The following is a 22152-nucleotide window of genomic DNA, read 5'->3' on the forward strand; positions in this document are numbered from 1 at the left end:
TTTCTATATGATAAATATAAGTGGGAAGTGGCGGGGAAAATCAAATGTTGTGTGATAATCTGGAGAAAAAGCCAAAAAGATTTCTTAAAGATTACAATACATGCTCTTTTTATGACAACCTTAATGACTCTGCATTGAACATCTCGGATTAAAACTCATTAAGTGACACAAAGACCAACGATATTCTTGCACATTTTATAAACATTTGACAATCTATCATCTTACCCACTTACAAACCATGATAAATATTAAAAGGTAAAACTGAGTTAAAAATGAATACTGTCAAACATTTCTTAAAAACAATTAAATCAGCTGTTAAAAAATGAACACACTCTTAAGTATTAAATTTCACTTGCATAATACTGGATGGCAAAGTATTTCCATTTCTCAACATTTGAGTGTTTGTCTGCACCAGAATGCAAAATGAGACCAAATAAAAAGTTCAAGATAATTCCTTACTGTGTTTCCAGCCAAAAGCCAATATCCGAAAGAAAATGAGGTACCATTCTAGTAGCCTGGGGAAAGCCGCTTTACTGCTGTGTACACACAGAACTCCAAAAACAAAACCATACCAAACTGTGCAAAAATAAAGAATTCTCCAAAAGTTTCTGTGGATCCTATGGGTCAAGATTATCTGCAACTTGTGCCCAACTCTTCCTCCTCTTCTTCACATGTAAAATACTCTTAAAAGGCTCATTGTCAATAATACTAGGACCTCCTTTGGCCACAGATTTTATTACGTGTGCTCCCCACAGAAACCTGATCAGTGAACATGGTATAGATACTGCATTTCAGAACTTAGTTTCAATCCCAGAAGTCTAAGTGATTGTCGATTTAAGTCAATGTCATTGCATTTCTGACTTTTGTCATGTGTGATATAAATGACAATCTACGTAAATAACTATATACTTATAATCTTACTGTAAATAACTGTATGCATTTATACAGGAATACATGTGATACGATTTAGGTAAACAACAGTAGGAGCCAGCATTACATATGTTGTTGCATAAATGGCATTTCAAATCCTCAGGCAGAATCGTAGTCACAAAATGCTCAAAAAGATCAGAGAAAAACTGCCAGAAAATTTCTAATTGGATAGTTTTCTTCTGCAACTGAACATTTCCAGGGAAGACCGTATATTCACCTTTATAAGGAACAGGATACAAGGCTTGAAATGTAAAAGAGTACCTAGATACTTAGGGACATGAGAAAACAACACGGTAGCAAAGACAGTAAACTATGTATTCTCTAAAATGTATTCTGTAGGTGGATCAAATAATTTAGTTGCAAAACTGTCCCCCAAAAAACAGGTTAGGATACATTATTTTACTGACTTGAATCTTTATTGAATCCTCTTTGGAAACTGCACAATCAGTTGCCAAAATTAGCTCAGAAAATCAACAGCCTTTTCTGTGAAGAGTTTCAGTTTAAGCTCCAAAGTCACTATCCTATACTTTAATTTGCCAGTATGGAGAAATGCCTTGCAGAAATGAGACAAAGTATTAAATACTGACAGCCAAAAAGCATAAAATAGATGTGGTGAACAAAATTTTTTCCAAGCTACAGGTAGACCGACTTATCCGTAAGCCTGTGTAAGGCAAACTGATGACTACTTAAGAGAATACTAACGTGAAGTTAAAGCTCAAAATGAATAAAACTGCATTAGAAATCACTTTGTCATGCATTACTGTTATCTCTCTAGCTCTATTTTCTGACACTTCACACACAAGAGATAAGCATTTGCTATTTCTAATATAACGTAACTATTTCCAGTATTTGCTTTCTGCTTTATTAAAGGATACTTGGGGGGGGGGGGGGAGTGTAAAAAATCAGACTGTTGTAGGTCTGTTAAACAGCGCACCCTTGTGGTGTATTCTGACTCCTAAACAATAAAAATCTCCAGGATAAGAATATATCCAAAATTCTTCAGGGATTTGAAAATAACTTTTTTCCAGATATTTTTTCGCAGCCTGCTATTACTTTCAGTCATCAAAACAGCACCTGTTTAGAGCTTCAAATTCAAAAGTAAGTTGTTTAATATAAAATGTCTATAGTAATAATGACTGTTTTTTACTTTAAATGTAGAACAAGCAGTAAAGGGGCTCCGGGGTGGCTCAGTTGCTAAGCCACCGACAGTTGACTTTGGCACAGGTCCTGATCTCAAGGTTGTGAGATCGAGCCCCACATCAGGCTCCAAGCCGTGTGTGGAGACTGCTTGAGATCTCTCTCTCTCTCTCTCTCCCTCTCCCTCCCCCACCCCCCAGGCTTGCATGCGCACAAAAATAAATATGTGAGGTGACAGATGTGTTAATTAACCAGATGGCAGGAATTCTTTCACAATGTATATGTATTTCAAATCACCACGATGTACACTTTAAATATCTTTTAATTTTCTCTGTCAATGATACCTCAACAAAGCTGAAAAGAAACAAAAGTAGAACTGCCCCTCCTCCATTTTGATCAGTTTGTAGAGGGCCTTGAATGACTCAAAAGTAACTGCCAGTTATCAAAGTTTCTGAATTAGGAAGACAAGTTAAGTACTGGTCTTCTTTTTACTGTGCACTCTGGATTTCTCTAAGGCATGACTTCAGCAGAAGGGAAGAAAGGGACAAGGAAAGATAAGAAAGGCAGACTGAATGAAGGACTCACTAACTGGATGCAAAAATTAAACAAAACAAAACAAAACAAAAACAACGACACATTGAAAATGATCCAGAGCTTTTAAATCTGGAAGAACAAAAATAAGCTTGATTTTCAATGTGTGGATTTTCAGGGAGTGATGAGTGAATAAGCAACCAGGAGTTCAGTCTGCAACTGGAATAAAATATTGGGATTGGAATTACAAAGTGGACATGTTAGTTACTGTGACCAAGTGCCTTAAAGCAACAGACATTTATTCTTTCACAGTTCTGGAAGCCAGAAGTCTGAAATCAAGCTGTTGGCAGGGCCATAGCTCTCCGAAAGTACGAGGGGAAAATCCTTCCTGGCCTCTTCCAGCTTCTGGTGGCTCCTGGAATTCCTTGGCTTATGGCAGCATAACTGCCATCTCTGCTTGCTTTATCACATGACCTTCTTCTCCTTTCTGTCTCAGTGCATGTGTCTCTCCCGCTTACGAGAACACCAGTCTTTGGATTTGAGGCCAGCCTAAAGTCCACAAGGATCTTATCTCTAGATCCCTGACTTGAACATACCTTTTGGAGGGACACTACTCAAACCACTGCAGTTGAGAACTCAACAAAGAACATGTCTTTTCTGAAAGAGTACAGTAAATATATGCTTAGACCATGGATTTAGGTACCTCCAAATTTAGAAAATGGGTAAAGGAAGTGGAGGCAAGGAAAAAAAAGAGAGAGAGAGAGAGCTGAAATATAAGAGAATCAGGACCAAGGAAGAGAGGAAAATCAAGACCAAGGGGGTGATTTTGCACACCAAATACAGTGAAGAAGTTAGGAAGTAAGTGCTGAGATGCCTAGGAAGGCATGAGTTCACGCACGCACATGTGCACGCACACACACACACACACACACACACACACCCCAAACCATGGCTTAGTTGTTTAGAATTTTTATAATGAATAAATAAAAAATGGTTCTTTAGCTTCTCTAGGGAGGAACAAATAATTCTGGGTCCTACTTAACAATACATCAAAGAACTACCCAGATGTCCAGATCAAAAGAAAAAATAATTAGAAAATTGTATAAAGATGGCCAGTTTGCCAAAGGCAACATACAAAAAAAAAAAAAAGATTACTTAACATGGGAGCATCAACTGGTCATAGAGCAGAGGGTGAGAATCAAAAGAAATGGCTTTTGGTGAGGCCACTGGAAGCACAGTTTAGAATATTAAGAGGCAGACTATTAGACAATGTAGACCTCTTCAGGTCCAAGCACAGAGGAAGTTTATTGAAATAGAATGCATGAGGTCATCTGGAATAAAGATTTGTGATCAGGGGCTAAGATTTATTTCTACATAAAGAAAAGACAGACTTTGGTAATTAAAAATTTAAAACAATCCTGAAAGTTCTACCTTTTAAATGACTTACTATGAAGAAATGTAAAGGAGTTACACCCACAAAATAAAGTCTTTGGGGACCCTGACTCGGCCTCTGTTTATCTCACTCAATTTCAGTCTCTGCTTCTTGTTCATGCCCAGGCATGCCATAGTCTTCACATTCCCATGTCTTGAATATGGTTCCTGTTGCCTAAGGTACTCCCACGCAGATGTTAATACCGAACCCAAGAAGCACCTCTTCTGTAACACTTCACCCAACTACCAAGCAGTTACTTTTGAAAACTCTGTAGCAAATGATTCTACCATTTGAAAAAATAACTATCCTCCTGATTTGTAAGGTGAGATTTTATACAAGGGACATTAGACAAGAAAATCTTCATAGAAATAAGACAGCTTAATAGTTGATTTTTCAAATAACTACTGAGTTTAAGCATTTTTTGTTGTTGTTGTTGTTAATTTCTACCCTGATTACTATTTACTTTTTTTTAAAGATTTTATTTGTTTGAGAGAGTGTGCAAGAGCGAGAGAGAAAGACATCATGGGTGAAGGGGGAGCTGGGGTGGGGGAGGCAGAGGAAGAAGCAGACTCTCTGCTGAGCAGGGAGCTCGACGCAGGGCTCGATCCTAGGACTCCAGGATTGTGACCTGAGCCGAAGGCAGACCGTTAACTGACTGAGCCCCCCAGCCGCCTTGCTATTTGCTTCCTAAGGGCACATACGATCGTTTATAAATTACAATTAAAAACTACAGTTAAAAATTTTTAAAGTTAAGAAAGCACAGAAATGTTTATTAGTTGGTTGGGAGGAGTTGGTTTACTTGAGCATTTAGTTTACTAAACTTCCAAGGAGAAATAAAGTCCTTCAAGTCGATACAAGAAAACTTCTCAGTGTCTCAAATATCTCAAAATAAAATTTGCTCTCAAAGTTACTGGAATCATTTGTCTGACTACGAGCAACAAAATATATAGTCTCATGTTTGATCACATTTACGTAAAACTTCATTTAAAATCCATATGAATAAAGCAAAGAACGTACACATTTTATAGGCATGAAAAGTAGTTTACGAATGGATTTCCACAAAACAGCATACTCCAGGGAAATGTAGGAGTAAACAGAAGCCACAGTAAGTCAGTATGGGGAAAAGACATACCCAGAACACTGCTTTGAACACAAGAGTATATAAAAGTAACTGCAATATATTCTATATAAAAAGACCTTTTTTTTCTTTTTTTCTTTTTTTTAAACTATAGTCCATGTACCAACAAGACATCTGGATTTCCCTGGGAGAATCCCAGAGTCAGGTCAAGAAGATACATCCAGTCAGAAACCCATGAAAGCAACATAAAGACTTTGTTGCCATGAAAAATAAAAGTTCGAAATTGAGTATTTGCATTCCCAATATATGCATCGAGCAAGCACCTCTGGTTGGGCCTTAGTGGGCCAGGATTTTAAGGTTTATAGGTGATTTATTTACTTGAAGATAAAAGCTACTTAAAATTGACACATTTATTCTTTGCTGCATCACAGAACTATACATATGTCATCTCTTCCCAGTGCCAACAAGTTATTCATCTTATTAGGTATTATTAGGTATTAGTGACTGTTACTAATCTTATTAGCAGTCTATGTCGAAAAGGACAAGTAGGAGGGAAAACAGGTGGTCCCCTGCCCCCTGCTAAAAACACAACACACAACACAATTACGTACCTTCTCTGTTTCATCCACACTCAAGGATTTCACTACACAAGAAGCTGGCCTCTCCTGGATGTGGGCAAGGTCCTGGGGGGCGCTCTGAGAGCCTGGCATTGGAGGCAGCGGAGCCCGCCTCTTCTTGGGTGCATCCGATGGCAGGGTGTTTGAAATATACGGCTTGGAAATGGTATTGGACCTTGTAAAAGTGGGACGGTGCTTACTTACTAGAGGGGTTGCAGGGGCACTTGCAGTCTAATGAAGAATGAAAAGACAAAACCTATCGGTCATTTCAAGATAAAAAGCACACGCAATTAAAAACAGCTGAGAAAAATCTTATAAAATATCACACAAGAAATACTTACTTGTTCCCGCTTTTTCTTACTGCGCTGAAAAAAGCTGAAAAACCCTTTATTTTCTTTCTCCTTCATAATGTCTAGGTTTTGTGATATTTGGCAGGATTCTAAAATAGAAGAAAAACCTCTTACTTTTGTACCTGGAATTGTAGATTTTACCTCCAAGTTTTCCTTCAATTACTTTCTCTTGAAAAATTTATACAATGATAAAAGCTACTAATTATGATCTACTATGAACCATGCACTCCACCAGGCATATCGTATTTAATTCCCAAAGCAACAAGGAAATTTAGTATTATTCTTCCTATTTCACAGCAGAGCAATCTGAAGATTAAAGAAATGAACATACGTACTTGGGGCCAACCATCAAGAAATGACAGAGATAGGACATAAACTCAATTCTTTGTGACTCAGAGTCTGTGTTCTATCCATAATACCAACATTTCAGAAGTAAAATGGACACTTTGAATTAAGTGAGATAGGAAGCTATCAACAGTTTGTCCCTTCATTTTGAATTTTTATTTTATCTCAGAGCTAAAACAATTATGAAATATTTTATTCTCCAAAACATGATTCACTATAATTCCCTAGTACTTTATTGTTTCAAATCATTACTTCTTTAATATGATGGTTGTCAACTAGGGGGCAATCTTGCCCCACTCCCATGCCTGAGAACACTGGACAAGGCCTGGGGACAACTGTGGTTGTCACAACGAGGGTAGGGCAGGAGAATGCGCTACCAGCATCTACAGGGTAGAGGCCAGTGATGATGCTGAACACCATCCAATGCACAAGACAGCCCCCCAACAACACAGCAGTATCCAGGCCCAAATGTCAACAGTGTCAAAATGAAGAAACCACATTTTAATCCGAAGGGCAATTGTCAAACTTCATGATTACATATTAACATTCCATTTTCCAAAAAGTATTTCCTACTGTTAACTGAAGAGACCCACAAACAATGACAAAGCCAGTAGTGCTGAGTAACCCTGTCCCAGATGGTCTCTAAACGCCATTTCCCACTAAAAAGGGACCTTGATTACACAAGAATAGTTGACTCTTTGTCGATATCAAGGATTGTAAAGATGACTCTGGAATATCTAGTTATAGCAGAGAGAAAGAAATCAGAGTCCACTGGGGTCATTTTAAAAGGGCACAGGAATCAATCTGATACAGTTTTTACTGGCCAAGGTCAGGACAGTTTGGGCATCATAGGAACTACTCAATAAATTGAAACATTTTGTGTATGTTTAATTCCATGATTTGTAGTGATGCTGAAAAAATAACTGATCCTTACTGTTTACCTCTATGTATACCTAAGGAACCAGTCTGTTATTTTAAAAACTGATGACGGGGGACGCCTGAGTGGCTCAATGGGTTAAGCGTCTGACTCTTGGTTTCCGCTCAGGTTATGATCTCAGGGTCCTGATCTCAGGGTCCGACTGTCAGAGTCCTGAGATCGAGCCCCTGCATCGGGCTCTGCACTTAGCAGGGAGTCCAATTCAGATGGCCTCCCTTCCCCTCTGCCCCTTCCCCACCCCATCCACACTCTCTCTCTCTAAAATACATACATAAATAATAAAATCTTAAAAAAGATTCTCTCTATAACTAAATAAATACTGATTAAGGAAAAGAATCACGCTTTTCCTGCCTCTTCTGAATGAATTCTACCTAGGTAGACAAGTAGCTGAATGGGGAAATTTGCTGTTTCAGAAATATCTCAATTAATCATTAAAGGAATATTTGCAGATTATGATTATTTTCCTACTCCTAATCAAGATTTAAGCAATGATTATTGATAGCTAACATCAAAAAAGATAACTTGTGGGGTGCCTGGCTGGCTCCGTTGGTAGGGCATGCGATTCTTGATCTTGAGGTCAATCAGTTTGTGCCCCACACTGGGTACAGAGCTTATGTACGTACACACACACGCCTAAATGTAACTTGCTATTACATGGCTGCTAATGGAAGTATATAATCCCACCTATGAAGTATTCTTGCTGAAAATATCTGACCCAAATCTGATCAGTCTCTAGATTTAACAATCAATTTACAGGAAATAGAGACAATCAAGAAATATGTTAAGTAGCACCACAGGATGCAATCCACAAAATTCTGAATGTGGGAAATTCAGTAAGACAAAAGACCCAGTTTCTTCAACAAATGAATTGCAAATTTTTTAAAAAGAGAGAGAGAAAGAGAGAAACAAGGAGTGGGGAATATGTCAATTTTGAAAACATTTCCACTAAGGAGCACATATGTGTTTTATGATAAATCACAATATAATTTCAGTGATATTGAAAACAAAGTACTGTATATTGAAATTTGTGAGATATGTCGAAAGCAGCACTTAAAGGTAAATGTATGGTCTTAAATACATTTAAATCTTAAATATATACTCCTTTCTTAGAACTACATATACAGTCTTTTTGTTTAAAAAAAGTTTAAAAATTAAATAAATTATGACAAAGTAGGGGCTACTCCAGGAAAGCAAATATAGTTAATGCCAATAAATATATTAATGTGATATGCCTCAATAACACATTAAAGGAGAATTATATTTCACAAATTAAAACTTCATAAATCTGATGCTTTAAATATCAAATAAGCAGTATGCATTCTGTACAATGAGTTTGCTAACAATACTAACTAATAATGAACATGTGGATAGCACTTTATGGTTACAGATTTTTTCACATGCATAATTTCTTTCCTAGAACAATCCAAAGAGGATTATCAGAAATTATCACAAGCTTTCATTCTGAGTCCTTCTTCTAAGTTAGGGAATGTGAAGAAATGGAAGCAGATAGTACTGTCCCATTATACATCTGAAGCCCTGGTGACCACAGACTTTAAATAACTTGAACCAAGACACACAGCATTAAATGGTAGAATTCAATATAATATCTACTGATCGATGATGTCTAATACCTTTGACTTCTTCTTTCTTTCTTCCTTCCTTCCTTCCTTCCTTCCTTCCTTCCTTCCTTCCTTCCTTCCTTCCTTTCTTTCTAGAAATGTTATTTCATTTTAAGACAGAATCTTCCACTAACTGAATGTAGATATTTCACATGGTGGTACAGGGCAATAAATATAACCAAAGTATTTCATATAGTTAATTTTGGTAAAGTATTTCCAGGCACCCTGACATACTCCATACTAGTCAACCTAAGTCTTCACTTACAGCTCTATGGCAGAGATCACCACAAGTCAGAGTTAAACACTAAGAAACATAAGGGCTTCAGCTTACTTAGAAAAACAACTCAAATTTATAGTTTCCTGTTTCCAGAAGAGAGGCTATAAGTAACTGCATACAAAGTCCTAATACTTCTGATAATATTAGATAAAATACGAAGGTAGAGCCATTTACAGCATTTGGATTGATCTTGTAGATTCTGACACCATAAAATTAGCTTTCTTAATTTTCTTATTCTTATCTCTTAAGGTTATATTCACAACATTTAGTACTCTGAATAAAGACATACTTTTTTGGTGGAAGGGATATTACAAACCAATGCATTCAACACCTTCCAAATGAGGCCAATTAGATTATGGAATTTGCTTTGGGTTATGTATACAGAGAATGGCAAAGCCAAGTACAAGTACCAGGATGTTGCCACTGGAAAAAAAGCAGAGAGACCACTGTTTCCAATCTACTATTACAGAAGTGGAAAGTGAGACCCAGATAGATAAAAAGCTATTTGCGCTATTGGCTTGCTAAATGAGTTTGACAGCTAATGCAGTTTCAGAATTTAAAAACGTCTATCTTCTGATTATTAGCCAGTACACGCTTTACGAACATTACAATTTTCAGCTCCTTTGATTAACCTAGTCTTCATGATAGCCACTAATAAAAAAGAATCATATTATTACTTATGTAGACTTACTCCTTGGAAATGAGAGGCTTATTGTGCTATGGGAAAACTGGAAGTGGTAAGAAAGAAGATTCCAATAACACATAATGTGTATAGCTTATTGTTTTGGTTTTTTTTAGTATTGTGGTAATTATTATAGTAATCAATTATCTGAGCCTATCCCTTTTTAATGGAGGAAAAAGCCTTCCAGACTTTATTATTGGCTAATTTTTAATAAAATTTTCTTCTGTGAAAGTAATGTATTCCTATTATAAAGTTCTGTAATATAAAGAAAAAAAGGATGAAAAAAAATCATCCATAGCCCTACCACCCAAAGGTAAACAGTATTAAAATTTTTTATGTACTTCCTTTCAGAAATTTTATTGAAAAAAGTTTTTTTATGTATTGTATTAAACACACTTAAATGGTTTAAAAGCTAATTTTAGCATAAGCATTTTCCATGTTATTCTAAAATATTCACGATTTAACGCTGCAAATATCTCCTATGATGAATATACCCTGATTACTCTGAATAACTCTTTGATGTAAATAATCTGAGATCCTTCCATGGTACCACCAAACTATCAGCAACTATACCTAAAGAACCCAGCAAAATAATTTTTTTTTTTTCTGGTCTGAGAGTAAAAAATATGTTTCTCTGAGTGGCTCAGTCCGTTAAGCGTCTACCTTCAGCTCAGGTCATGAAACCAGGGTCCTGGGATTGAGCCCTGCATCGGGCTCTCCACTGAGCAGGGAGCAGGCTCCCTGCTTCTCCCTCTCTTTCTGCCTCTTCCCTCTGCTTGTGCTGTCTCTCTCTCTCTCTCTCTCTCTCTCTCAAATAAATACATAAATCTTTAAAAAAATGTTTTCACATTCTTAGGATATTAATTTTTAATCAATTATTGAAATGTTATTATTGTATTAATTTCAGAAATCAAGGAGGGGCATATAAATTATTTTTCAGGAAATAAAAGCCAAAGGTTTTCTTAAGGAATGTACACATTAGTAATGTTAAGAAAACAGGTAAAATTAGCAGCTTATTTTCAATTTATCCAATAAAAATAGAGATTTCTTGTTATAATTTTTTCTACTGATTCATATGTCTTACCTTGTAAAGATGATTTATTGAAGGCAGTAACAGAAGTGGCTACAGAAGGAGGGGGTAAAAGAGGGTAAATTGACTGTAAAGATGATGTTTGTTCAAGTAGAAAACATCACTGAGTTTTAGCTGTCTATGGATTATGTAAATCCACAATTTCAGGATGAAGTCTAAAGTGCTCCATTCACAGAGGATATAGAAGGTAATCAACCTTCACTAAACTTTTGTTTCTAATAAAGCTGATTCATGTTGACTAAATAAGTTTGCAGTTGTCTATTAGCATAGAAACAAACATTATCTAAGAACTCTAAATTTGAATACATTAAATTATTTCTATAGATTAATACTGCAAGCTATTTTTATTTAAAAATTTGGGGAGTTAGATTTATTTTATAAGCTAGTTGATTTTGAGTGAAACTAGAAAAAATTTGTCAAGGAATTTACAAATTTGAATGATAATTAAGACTCAGACAAAACCATGGTGAGTCTATAGTAATTCACACTTGATTAAATCAACAATGAATTTAAATGTAAATCTTTATTTTCTGTTTAAATCTTAAAGCCACAAAGAATTAAGTTAAATCCCACCAAAAAATATTCATAGATTGATGGAAAAGTGCAAAATGTGAATGACAACTAAGAAAGGCAAGTTTTTATTCTAATTTCAAGAACTGAAATCAAGCTGAATTTTATATTTCATTTTCTCTTATTCTCACTGACACGTATTGACTTCTATTTACAGGATCCATTAACTTGCCATTATGAACTTCAGAAACCCTATATGTAAACACAATACAGGCACTTATATGCACATCCTGTCAAATGAATAAAACAAAAAGTCTTACTTACCTCTGCTGACATCCATGGCATATAATTCTCTTAGTCCCAGGTCGTTCAGAGATTTTGTCAAGTCAAGGGGCTCCTGAGATTGATAATCTTTCAACAACAGTGTATGCAGTGGATCAAACTCACATTTGCTGCATATAATGGGGGCAAGTTCTTGGAGTGGTGCATGTGGGCTAACTCTCACTATTGTCTTCTGTGTTTTCTTAAAATTGATCACTACTCTCACAGTTTTCTGAAACACAGATTAAAGCCATAGCTATTAACGTAATTTATTTACTAAAACTTTTCTACAATGATGTCTACAATAAGTGATGATCCAATTATACAGTCATACAATAAACAGTATTTTTCTATTTTGGTGTAAAATTATTATTTTTCTTTCCTGAAGCATATTCTTAGAAATAATTTGATTACATAATCTAGATTAAATCCATAATCCTTGTAAGGTATTAGATTTTAAATCTAAAAGGGAACATACAAGCCTCATAACTGATACTACTGATAATTTTGTTTGTTCCCTAAAATATTTATTATAAAATAAACAAATGTCCATTGTAATACAGAGTTTTACACATTCTATTTTATGCTTTAGTTGAGGAATATTTATCTAATGGTTTGTCAGTTGTCTCGATGAGAAAAAGGGTATTTTGGTTAAAATATAAAATTTCTGTGCTTCTCTCTATTGAAAGGAAAATAAATGAGATAACCCATATAAAAAAACTTAGCATGTGTCTGGCACATAATAAGCGATCAACAAATAAACATTAGCTATTGTGATTACCTATTGTCTCTATTACTTGACAATAATACTTTGGCTAATTTTAATATATTAGTAAAGACTATTAAGATATTCCTGATTTAGATATCTAGTACTAAATAAAATTATTGAGAAGATTTTAAACACATCATTTTAATGTAATTCAATTAACTCTTGTATACAAATGGAACTTAGAAACATGTTACCATGCTAAGTGAAATCTGCAGTTTGCAGATCATTAAAGCTTAACACGAATTCATTAAACTAAAACACTATGTATAATCCCATGCTGTAAAATAAATATTATTTCCACCTAGATACATATGTATCTAGATTGGTAATAGTCCAATATCCTAATTAATTCTTAATATCAGTATTTTGTAGAACACAAATGTGTTCTACACAGTTAAGAATTCTTAACTATTTTATAAAAAGCTGCATAACAATATGAAAAAAATATGAGAATATATACACTCAAGTCATATATAAATAAACTATTAATTTAACTTCGGGAAATATATAAAGGCCAGTATATTAATGCTGACATTCCTAATGAAAAAATATTTCTTGAAACACATAAAATTCTATAGCTTATAGAAACAGAAAAATTTTATAAATAAAGAATTGGTATTAGAATGATTGTGGTCGAAAAATTTTTTGTTTAAAATTCATATATTACAGAAAACTGAGTCATTATATAGCTTGAATTAATGATTCAGAGTAAGTTACAACCACCATTTTACCAAGTACAGAAAAACCAAAATATATTTTAATAAATTCTTAAATAAATTCTCATTAAAAGATTCTAAAACCTTCCTGTATATATAAAACACTTTTTGGGGCACCTGGGTGGCTCAGTCGGTTAAGTGTATGATTCTTGATTTCGGCTCAGGTTATATCTCAGGATCGTGAGAGTGAGCCCCACATAGGGCTCTGTGTTAGTGGGGAGTCTGCTTCTCTCCTTCTCTGTCTCCTTCTCCCCCTGCCCCAACTCGTGCACTCATGCTCTTTAATAAATAAATAAATCTTTATAAAATACTTTTTAAAAAAGTAATTTAAAATGCAGATCATTTATACTTGTCAGATTCTGATATGGTCCTACAGATCACTTTAAAGTGTCTAAAATTGAAAGTATTCCCCAAATTCTAGTTAATCCAAAGCTTGATAACCAAATAAATCCTAAGCAAAGTGGCCGAGGCAAACAAGATAACCACGTTCACATCAAATTTAACCAGGAAAGTCTATTTTTATTTCATCTGAAATAAATATGAGCTGCGGGTAATGCCTGAACAATCAATTTCGTATTTTTGCCAGAAGACATCAAAATCACAGTGACATTCTTACCTCTGGTATTATTGGCATAGGTTTTTTCTTATCCAAAATTTTTGGCTTTAAAATGACTTTCTCCACCTCCAACATTCCTATTGGTGTGTTTGGCTTAAATTTAATGGGGTTATTTTCAGCTGACTGCAGATCAATTGTGTAACTGGATGGATTCAAGTGATACTGTGCACAGAGGAATATCAACAAGTCCATCATAGGTTTACTGTAAAACAAAAGTAATACTGATCATAAAAGTCCGTAAAACAATTTCATTAAATGTTATTGTTCCTAGCATTTTTCTTAGAGCCTTTTTGTTTTCAGCAGATAAAACAAGGATATAAAATAGTATGTGTGAAAGCAACTTAAAAATCTAGCTACAAGATCATTTTTTCCCCACTGCAGGAAGAGATATATATATGGTCTGGGCCCTGGACTCCAAGTGTCTCCCTAACTACAAGATATTTAAGTGAACAAAATTGTAATAGTTAAAAAGTCCTGATTAGTATTCAAGACAGCTTGGATCCTAGTGTTGGTTTGACAATTATCTATATTTTTTATCTGCCAAGTTGTCATCCTATTATTATCAATTTTAAGAGAAGTTCTTCCCTTACCCAAGAGCACTTAGTTCAGCAAAAGCTCCTTTACAATATTTTGAACACCAGCAGTCTTTGGCTTATAAACTGGTTATATTCCAAAGATCTCATTAAAATGAAGCATTAAGAAGCACCACCACCCGGGTCACCCGGCTGGCTCCGTTAGCAGAGCATGTGACTCTTGATCTTGGGGTCATGAGACCAAGCTCTGCTTTGGGTGTTTAAAAAAAAAAAAAAAAAAAAAAAAGAACGAACAAACAAACCACCACCACTCTTTGGGCTTCAGAAAGCACAGTGAGTATCTACAGGAGGAAGCCCACAAAATTCTCAGGAAAAGTATAGTACAGATTTCTTAATTCATTCAAACAACATTTAATATTTTCTAGGCCCTTGGAGAGACAATACAAGTGTTATGGCATATCTACTCTCATAGATCTATCTACTAGATGGACGAGACCAAGAGTCAGCAAACTACAATCTGCAGGTCAAAGTGGGCCCATGGCCTATTTTTTGTAAATAAAGTTTTACTGGAACACAGCTATGCTCATCTGTTTACATAATATCTAGGGCTGCTTATGTGTTACAACGGCAGACTTGAGTAGATGTGATGGAAACTGAATGGTCCACAAAGCCTAACTTATTTACTATCTGGTCTTTGACAGAAAAATGTTATGGGCACTTGTGCTCCAACAATTAATAAGTAACCAAGGAAATGTATAATCTCAAACAGTGATTAAGTGTTAAATTCCATTCACAGTGACAACAGAACAATGTGGTCTCTGAGTCTTTCTTAATTGTCAGCCCTTAAGGAAAGAACACTAAAAAAATCTTCTGTAGTGTGTGTTTTCCTCAAATGTCTGGTGATCTTAAGCTGTTAGTTCATATTTAAGACTGAGGCATTAAAACACTCTGTAAAAGTCCTATTTTCATGAATTAAGGTATAGGTTGATGGGCTTCATTTGATGGTAATCAGGTGGCCAGTTATTTTTTTTCCGTGGGGAAATACAAATGTCAGTAAAAAATCCTCCAATTTCTTGACTACATAATATGAACCCAGCTACTGGCTTTCAGGAACTTGACAGGGAAATAAGGCTAGGAATCTCACTATCCAGGCTCACATTTTTAATTTAGTACATCTGTTTTCATATACACATCATCCCCACTCTCTTAAGTGGAGTTCCCTGATCTGTAGCCTCTCTGGTAGAGCTTTTCCACAGAGGCAGTCTCCTCCCGGAAGAGGGTTAGTTGTCTGACATTGTGTCATCTTGAGGTTAAACAACACTTTATATGGATTCTCAAACCATTCCCTGTGTTCGCCCCTCTACCTCACCCTCGCCTTCTGTGGCTGTTGCCCATCCCTTCACATCTCTTCTCCTCCCCAACCTACAAGTAGCACCCACTATATACATATCGAGAAAAATAATAAAAACTCTAAATGCTTCAGCAAGGAAAAAAGTTCTCTGGAATATGTTTCAGTCCTCAAAATATGTTCCCTATGTCTTTATTAGATGCTTCCACAATAACTTAGGAGTTCTATGTCCTCTTGAGCTACCTATTATGCTCATACATAAATTTTGGCATTGAGTAGTAGATATTAAGTTTCATCCACAGGAAGACTAGCATAATGGTATTATTCAAGTTTATTTTTTGGTAACATAATACTGTATGAGAGCAATTTGATGCTACATACAAATTATTGACTCAGAAATAGTACCACCTTTCTCCAATAGTAAATAACAGTTAAATGGATTAGGTAATGTCTAGGTAAATACAATGTAATTATAAATACAGTAAAGCTGGAAGAGGAGAGAATTTTCACTGACAACCTAAACAGAGAACTGTGTACTACTGTCTATGAATAAATGGTGATATGTTCAGATTGTATTTCTCTCTACACATATAAATGTGCCAAGTAATAAATGTAAAAACACTAAAGTTTATACTTTAAACATCTTTTACCTTTTAAATGTACATTCTTTAGAATCTCTGCCAGAAATACACAAAAACTTAACAAAATAAAAATAGTTATTAGTGCTATTTTTCATCCCCCTATGTACAAAAATATAAACATTTAAGGAAAAAGATATTTTCCATTTTTAAAAGGTAAGCATTTAACACTCTATATACATTTACTTAAACTTTTCGATAAGCCTTAATGAAGTACTGTATCTTTATCTGTGACATTAGTTTTCTAATTTAATAAAATAAGTGCATAATGGGCCAACAATATTATAATAATGGCCTATTCCCTCAGTCAATTTGGTCATCTATAATCTTTGCACACGATATCAGACTTCATGGCAAAAAGGCTGCATGCTGACTAGACCTACATAATGCCTTGTGAACCCAACACTGCCTAAATATTTTCTAACAAAAAGTCTCTCTTTAAAAGGGAACTAGAAATCACAGAACTTCTTTTTGACTTTATCCTTTCATTCTATAATTCTGTTTAATTCTTTGTTCAATAATTCCAGAAGCCAATTTGGTCTTGAAAATATTCCTATTTCCAGACAGACAAATGCAACAGACCAGAAGTTCTATAACAGACACAAATGCAGATTGAAATTTAATACTACATGTGATAATGCTATTACAAATTTCTGGGTAAAGAACTGAATCTTCAACAAATGGTATGGAAAACTGACTAGCCATCTGATAAATAAAACGTATTTATTTAATAATAAATCTGCCGTATGCCTTACACTAAAGTAAATGCTAAGTGGACCAGATATCTAAATATGGGGATATTACTGGGGGGGGCGGTGGCAGAACAGAAATCCATCTTTACGTAGCTTATTATGTTCTAGAGCAGTGCTGCCCAACTGTTCTGCAAAATAGAAATTTTCATTATCTGTACTGTCTGATACAGTGGCCACTCACCACATGTGGCTATTAGACACTTGAAATACATTGACATAGTGGACTAACAAACTAAACTTTTTTTTTACAATATTTTTTTAAAGATTTTATTTATTAATTTGACAGAGAGACAGCCAGCGAGAGAGGGAACACAAGCAGGGGGAGTGGGAGAGGAAGAAGCAGGCTCCTAGGAGAGGAGCCTGATATGGGGCTCGATCCCAGAACGCTGGGATCACGCCCTGAGCCGAAGGCAGACGTTTAACGACTGCGCCACCCAGGCGCCCCAACAAACTAAACTTTTCATTTAAACTCAATTTAAATAGCGGTCGCCTGGGTGGCTCAATCGGTTAAGAATCTGCCTTCGGCTCAGGTCATGATCCTGGAGTCCCAGGACTGAGTCCCGCATTGGGCTCCCTGCTCAGCGGGAAGCCTGCTTCTCCTTCTGCCCTTCACCCTGCTTGTGCTCTCTCTTGCTTTCTTTTTCTCTCTCTCAAATAAAATCTTAAAAAAAAATAAACAAAAATGAAAATAAATTCAATTTAAATAACCACATATAGTGAGTGGCTACTGTATTGGCCAGAGTAGTTCTGGAACGTTGGCTCTTAAAGTGTGATTCATGGACCAGCAACATGAGTATCTCAAGCCCCAGTCCGGATCACTGAGTCAGAAATACAAATTCTCAAGCCCCAGTCCGGGTCACTGAGTCAGAAACTCTGGGAGTGGGGCACAGCAGTATGTGCTTTGACAAGCGCTCCAGCCAATTCTCATGCACGTGCTACAGTTTCCCAACCTGCCATCAAAAGAGGATAAAGAAAATATATAGTACATCAGATAAATGCTATGATGAAAAATAACAAAGGAGGTTAAGAAATGTTCTAAGTGAAAAAAATGACATTAGAGCAGGGACCTGAATGGATTGGGTTATCTGGGGAAAGAACATTCCAGGCAGAGTTGACAAGTTGTAAAGGACCTGAGGCAATGGTGGGCTCTACATGTTTAAGGGAAAACAGAAGGCAGTCTGCTGGGGTGAAAGTGGTAGACTGAAACCAGAGTGACCTGGGTTTACCAAGTGAGAGACACCACCACTGGAGTTCTGAGGAGTGATGGGGTCAGCTTTACATCTAAAAGCATTATATGCTGATTGTTTTATTCATTTTTTATTTTGACTTGAGAAAAGTCAGGTTTTATTTGTAAAGTAAAACTAAAAAGCAAATGTAAATAATAGGGGTTATACATGATTTAAGAAACCACTGTCAGTTAGTTAGTTAGTTAGTTAGTTAGTTAGTTAGTGTGGCTTGAAAAGGCTAATTTTCTTTTGTTGCTGTTGTATTCAGAATAGTCTGGGGGAGCAGCTACAAAGTTATCTGCAAAAATGTGGGAGAGACAGTGGCTTAGACTAGTCAGATTTCAGATTATTTTGTGAGGTGCTGATAGGATTAAAGCCAATGCCAGAAGAAAAGAGTAAGAAGACACAAGAAACAGAAAAAGGAGCTCAGCAGTAGGAAGCGGCCAGGACTGCAGGAACACTAGAACATGGGAGGGCTGCTGAAAGGACCCAACGGGAGGCCTGAAGTGCTAATTTAAATGATTTGCTTTGTGATATCCTTACTCACCTTTCCCTGGTGACCATCACTAAGGTCCTGCTAGCTTCAAGGGGAGGTGTTAAATCAAGAAAAGAAAAGGAAATTTCAAAAGGTAGAGACTAAAAAAGTAAGAAACCAAAAATAAGATATAAAGTCAGAGCCAGGGACCCCTAGGTGGTTCAGTCAGTTAAGCATCTGCTTTTGGCTCAAGTCATGATCCCAGGGTCCTGCTTCTCCCTCTCCCCACTACCCCTGCTTCTGCTCTGTCTCTCTCTCTGTCAAATAAATAAATAAAATCTTAATTAAAAAAAAGGTCCGAGCCATAGGAGGCTCTAAGAACATTAACCCTCGAGAAATTTACAATAATATAAAGGGGAGTGAACTCTCCAAAAGATCTATAACAGGGGTTCAGGCCAATCTTATCTAGACCCGAGGGAACAGAGTGGCCTCAAGATGCCCCCTGGATTCCATTTATACATAGATATGAACTCGTTTCTTGCAGAACCAGCTCTTAGCAATGTTTATTCCCAGGACCTAATACATGTCCGTACACAGTGAGGTCAGTATCACTGAATGAGGATATTATAGGAACCAGGGATTATTTATCTCTTAGATAATTCTGGTATCTCAAACACTAGCAGACAATATACAACAGTGTACATACATATACATATGCACACAACAACAACAACAACAACTCCATATATATGAGTTCTCTGCATGGTATTGGGTGTATGAAAAGGCAAAGTCACTGAAAAGAGATTCATGTGCTTTAAAAACACACACACGCACAGGCATGAAAGCTGTTTTTTCTTAATTTACACACTGGACTAGTAGCCTTGATGTATTTAAAGTCAAGACATCTTTACACGGAGGTGACATATAAGCATTAAGTTGGGTTAAGACCTTTTCCAAAAATAAACTCAGACCAGTTCAAATGCTTCAAGTATTTCATTGAAGCCTCAGCATTTGGCACTAAAAGCACAGAAGAGAGGATCCTGACCTAGCTGATTTTAAGAGGGGGAACTACTGTCTTAACTCTTTCATAAAGGAGCCTTAGCACTATAAAAGTAAGGCATTAACCTGTAAGTAGGCTCTGCATGCAATGGGCCTGCTTTGAGGATTCACCCCTCACAAACTGCACCACAGAAAACAAAATCATCTCTTGAGTGTAGTTTAGAACTATCCACCCAGAAGCCAAATTACTTCGAGCAAAAACAACAATTCTGTCTTGAGGATAACTATCCCAAGTTGATGTACCAAACAGCAGTTGGCTAATGGGTTCTACCCCAGAATCACCCCAGGAAGGATGCTCATGTTCCTGTTTGCTAAAGCAGGAGCACATGCCAGAAGTCCATCCAAAACCTGAGCCAAATCATTTAAAGTAGAAAAGGATTGGCTGCATTTGGTCACCATTTCCTCAATCAAATAAGAAACAGTATTGTCCTCTTCAATATCACTCCATCACTTTGAATTTCGGTTTATTATATTTAAGAGCCTACTGTACATGATTATTTTCAGATTTTTTTCTCTATAATTTCCTGGAGGGCAGATATTTTTTTAAGACTCTCCAAAAACTCTTTTCTCTTCTTTGAAATGGAGAAATCCCTATGAAATTTCCTACTCCCTTTAGAAATAAAGGACAATCCCTCATATGACTTTCCTATCTATTACCTCATTTGAGCTCACAACTACCACAAAAGCTACTCCCACTTTATGAGTGAAAAAAACTGAGGTTAGAGAAGTTACATGACTAGATAATGAAGAACACATATACAAACTAAGTTAAAATCAGAATTTCCTGAGTCCTGATAGAGCTACATTTTAGCCTCATAATACCATAAATCAGGATTCAGGATGGGGCACATGGTCTGTAACAGGCTAACTACTATCTGCTGCAGTTTTACCTCAAAGAGTGATGACATCACTAAACCACCCCTTAAATCCTACGGTGACTCTTTCTGCATTCATGACACCTCTTGGGGTAATCTTGTCCTAGTTTTGCTATCTGCTAGATAACACAAGACCTCCATTTTTGTGTTTCAAAGGTCCAACTGGGTATCAAAAACGAAGGTCATGGTTCACCAAAGAATTCTCAGATCAGCAAGATGTCTCATAACTGCCTCAGTGAATTTCCAATCCCTGGACGTGTTTAAACAAAGCCATTTACCAATAGGGTGGCTATGTAAATTATCATGCAATCTGGGACACCTGAGAGCGAAAGGGGGGTACAATTAGTAATTAATCTGGGATAATAGGTATAAATAGGGACTGTCATAGGAAAATGAGGATGCATGATGATAAGCACTTATTATGAATAGGTAGGTTTCAAGTATCCGATTGGGGTTGAATTCCATGAATAAGATTCTTCCTTATTATGATTCTTTAAACCTGCCCTAGTATCCAGTAAAGCATTATACCATTTTCAATGCATCTTCAAAACTGAGCTGAGTTGAATTATTTCAAGCTGCCCCTTACAAATGTATACCAACAACCCTATAAGACTTACCAATGATGGTATGGGAACTTTTAGAACACTCCCCGCATGGACGACATTTATTTATCATACGCTAACCAACCTAGCTCAGTAATGAGTTCAGGAATGAATTAATGTTCTCTAACTATTCCTACGTGCATGAAATGAAGGGGATCAGGCATATAAAACAAATAAACCCAATCTCAAAATTGAGAATGCTTATTGAATTGTGCTATAGGAAACATTTTGAAGAAAGTAACAGAATTAAGATTTGAAGACAATAGGGGCGCCTGGGTGGCACAGCAGTTAAGCATCTGCCTTCGGCTCAGGGAGTGATCCTGGCGTTATGGGATCGAGCCCCACATCAGGCTCCTCTGCTAGGAGCCTGCTTCTTCCTCTCCCACTCCCCCTGTTTGTGTTCCCTCTCTCGCTGGCTGTCTCTATCTCTGTCGAATAAATAAATAAAATCTTTAAAAAAAAAAAAGATTTGAAGACAATAATAGATTAGAGCAGTATTAAACTAAAAGTTCTGATATCAAGGGCGCCTGTGTGGCTCAGTCATTAAAGCATCTGCCTTCGGCTCAGGGCGTGATCCTGGCGTTCTGGGATCGAGCCCCACATCAGGCTCCTCTGCTGGAAGCCTGCTTCTTCCTCTCCCACTCCCCCTGCTTGTGTTCCCTCTCTCATTGGCTGTGTCTCTCTCTC

General features: G+C 36.4%; 1 protein-coding gene across 1 annotated transcript in view; it reads right to left on the bottom strand.

The window, feature by feature from the left end:
• Positions 1-22152, bottom strand: part of COBLL1 (cordon-bleu WH2 repeat protein like 1) — a 159612-nt gene that overhangs the window by 33163 nt on the left and 104297 nt on the right. The window contains 4 exon segments of the mRNA XM_045780637.2: positions 5720-5956; positions 6067-6164; positions 11860-12088; positions 13958-14159. Coding sequence (XP_045636593.2) covers positions 5720-5956; positions 6067-6164; positions 11860-12088; positions 13958-14159 — 766 coding nt within the window.

The sequence above is a fragment of the Ursus americanus genome, chromosome 1, assembly GCF_024610735.1.
Source record: "Ursus americanus isolate L20-20 chromosome 1, mUrsAme1.1.p, whole genome shotgun sequence".
Lineage (NCBI taxonomy): Eukaryota > Metazoa > Chordata > Mammalia > Carnivora > Ursidae > Ursus > Ursus americanus.